General features: G+C 35.2%; 1 protein-coding gene across 1 annotated transcript in view; it reads left to right on the top strand.

Moving 5' to 3' along the window:
• Window positions 1–1,166: 1,166 nt before the first annotated feature.
• LOC108682772 (arrestin domain-containing protein 17) overlaps window positions 1,167–2,776 on the top strand; it is a gene marked incomplete in the record, with an annotated part of 3,929 nt that continues 2,319 nt past the window's right edge. Inside the window, 2 exon segments of the mRNA XM_047884364.1 lie at window positions 1,167–1,418; window positions 1,775–1,900. Of these exon segments, the coding sequence (XP_047740320.1) occupies window positions 1,304–1,418; window positions 1,775–1,900 (241 nt within the window).

Genomic DNA, 2,776 nt, shown 5'->3' with positions numbered 1-2,776 from the left:
TAGGCTGTCAAACATAAAATATGTTATATATGGTAATTTTATATTAACTTCCAAGCCGGTCTATGTTACCCATCAGGGCTGACATTAGGTGGTCTAAGTTACCCCATTTGGGGGCGGTGCCCCCCATTTGCAAACTATGACACTTTCCTAAAATTTGTCATTTGCATATGTAACTAGAAGAGTTCTACTACAATGCATCAAAACCTGGAGTTATTTAACCAAAAAATAAAAAAAATTGGAGGGGGTACTCTGACAGGCTTTAAATAATAGCTTTTTTTCGTGGGTCACATTTTTGATTTTTTAACCTATTAGATATGCAAATTTTTTAATTCTTTCAATTGTGTTATGTAGCCTCAGTATTAGGCCTTTAATGCCCATTGACAAAATTTTTCTATGTCAAATAGTTTTTGAGTTGTGGGGTTTTTTGTTAAAATAACAAAAAGTGGTCTAAGTTACCCCGCTGGTCTAAGTTACCCCATTTTACGGTATTACAGTCAGAAACAGGAAGTGTTATACGTAGGCTACCTTCATGAGGGAAGGGATCATGAAAGTCTACTCAAAACACGGCAGTGATGGTCTCCAACAGGCACCCCTTCAAGTTCATGTTTGAGTTCTATATGTAGACCACTAAGACCAGTAAAATATTGGGTAGTACTAGTAGTTAGTACTGTGGAGGCCAGCATTATTGTGTATAAGAAATTGGTTTAAATCTTGAGATGAGGAAATTAAAAATGAACTGATTCTAAAAAATATGTTGTCTGTCATTATGGCCCCAGGCCCACAATTGATAATAGCAATTTATCATCCTACCAAACCAAGCCATGAAGCCAACCATCTCCTGTTGCTTTGCCTGTGCCTGCGTGGGGTGCTGCCGGGTGCATGGTGCTGGGGTGTGGCTACAAAAAAGGCTTGTGACACTTTAACCCTGCAAAGTGCAAACCATATTTATGTGTGTAGGTACTATAGACTATGTATAGTATCTTCTAACTTCATTTTTTCATAATTGTAAAAATGATGTTTGTTGGAATTTGAATCAGGCAGACATTTCTTGAAAATAGGAAACTTTAAAATAAAGTTGACTATGATTGCATTTTTATGATGTATTTAATAAGTTTATCTGAATTTTAACGATAGTTGAATTGTATTTTATTTGCTCTTTGTTCACAGTTGCCAGCTTGTGTGTGTTTTAAGAGCCATCCTGTGGACATAATTTCATAGAAATAGCGGAATAGCTGAAACCCAATTTTGTAAAAAGAGAATAGTTTCTTTGAGTGTTCTACTGAATGTGACAAAGGCGGAGGCAATGGGCATTGAAGATATCTCAGTGTTCCTGGAACCTCATCAGGATATTTATTTCCCTGGCCAAGCAGTCATGGGGCAAGTCAAGGTGCAATCTTCATCAGATACATCTTGTAGAGGTAAGGAAAACATTTTACTTATGTTATGAATGGAGAAAACTTTTTAAATTCTTCTATAAACCTCAATGCAATACTAGATGCTTGCATTCTTGTTTTGTATGCAATTTATGGCTCTGTATGCTCAGCTGTATGAACACTGTCAAGTACATTAATTGAGTGTCTTTGATGCAATTTGATTATGGAGAAAATTGTGTAGTTCAAAACCATTTAATCAATTGAGACAGATATTCTTCACAGTCTTGTGTAGTTGTATTACATATAGTACCATTTATGGCCAAGTAGTTGAGGCAGTGATTGATGCAATTTAACTAGGTAAAGTAGTTCTTTGCAATTCTAATTTATCCGTTTTTGTGCAGCCATTGTGGTCGAATTTAAAGGAAAAGCCAAAGTTCATTGGTCAGTCAAAGAAGGTGATAACACCAAACACTTCACAAGCAGGGAGGAATACTTCAAATTCAAGACCAGTCTTTGGTCATCTCGCTGTGAGTTATGCATGGCTTGAATGCATGCATTCTAAGTTAGTTTAGTTATAGCTTTGTCATAATCTATCTTGTATTACCAAAGATTGAGAAGTGGGTATAGTGTATAGGCAGTGACTAAAGTCATGTTTCATGTTGAGTCTTTATGGAATTTGAAATGAATCTTTTCAGTAAAAACTCTTGATTTCCTAATAACAAATTGGAAAATGTACCTTCAGAGCATAACTGATCAAAGTAATGGATAGTTATGTAATGCAAGCATTACCTTATAAAAACGAATATCTGAGCAATGTTCAAGAACCTTTAGGTTGAAATTTCAAGATGATTGTATCAATAATGTTTGCTATCTAATATATAACAAGCAAACTCATATAGTAGTAAAGTGGCATCTTGAAGTTAAATACTGGTATAATAGAACTAACAGAATTATGGCCCACTTAACACAGTTATTTGAAACAAGGGAAGATAAATCAACAGGTTAAATTTGAACATGACATAAATTAAGTATGTGACTAAACTTGCTAATCCCTTCTTCACCTAAACTAGTTAATCAAATTGTTTTAATTTGACAATAAATTACTTCCTATCTAAGCAAAATTATGTTAACAGATTTTTATTATTTTTTTTTCTTTTAATTTTACTACTTTACTCATTGTGTAATGTTCCTGTATGCAATAGATAGAAAAGAAAATTTTTGAACACAGACATAATGGGGAATAAGAGTTGAAAGTAATAAATTTAAAGCCATCCATGGTAATCCAAAAGTTGGGCTACAAAAGCACCACAACTACTCCTGCACCACACCTCCTCCTGCACCACACCTCCTCCTGCACCACACCTCCTCCTGCACCACACCTCCTCCTGCACCACACCTCCTCC

The sequence above is a fragment of the Hyalella azteca genome, unplaced genomic scaffold (assembly GCF_000764305.2).
Source record: "Hyalella azteca isolate HAZT.00-mixed unplaced genomic scaffold, Hazt_2.0.2 contig15315, whole genome shotgun sequence".
Taxonomy (NCBI): Eukaryota; Metazoa; Arthropoda; class Malacostraca; order Amphipoda; family Hyalellidae; genus Hyalella; species Hyalella azteca.
The sequence above is the reverse complement of the archived record's forward strand: the minus strand, read 5'-3'. Positions and strand labels throughout refer to the sequence as shown.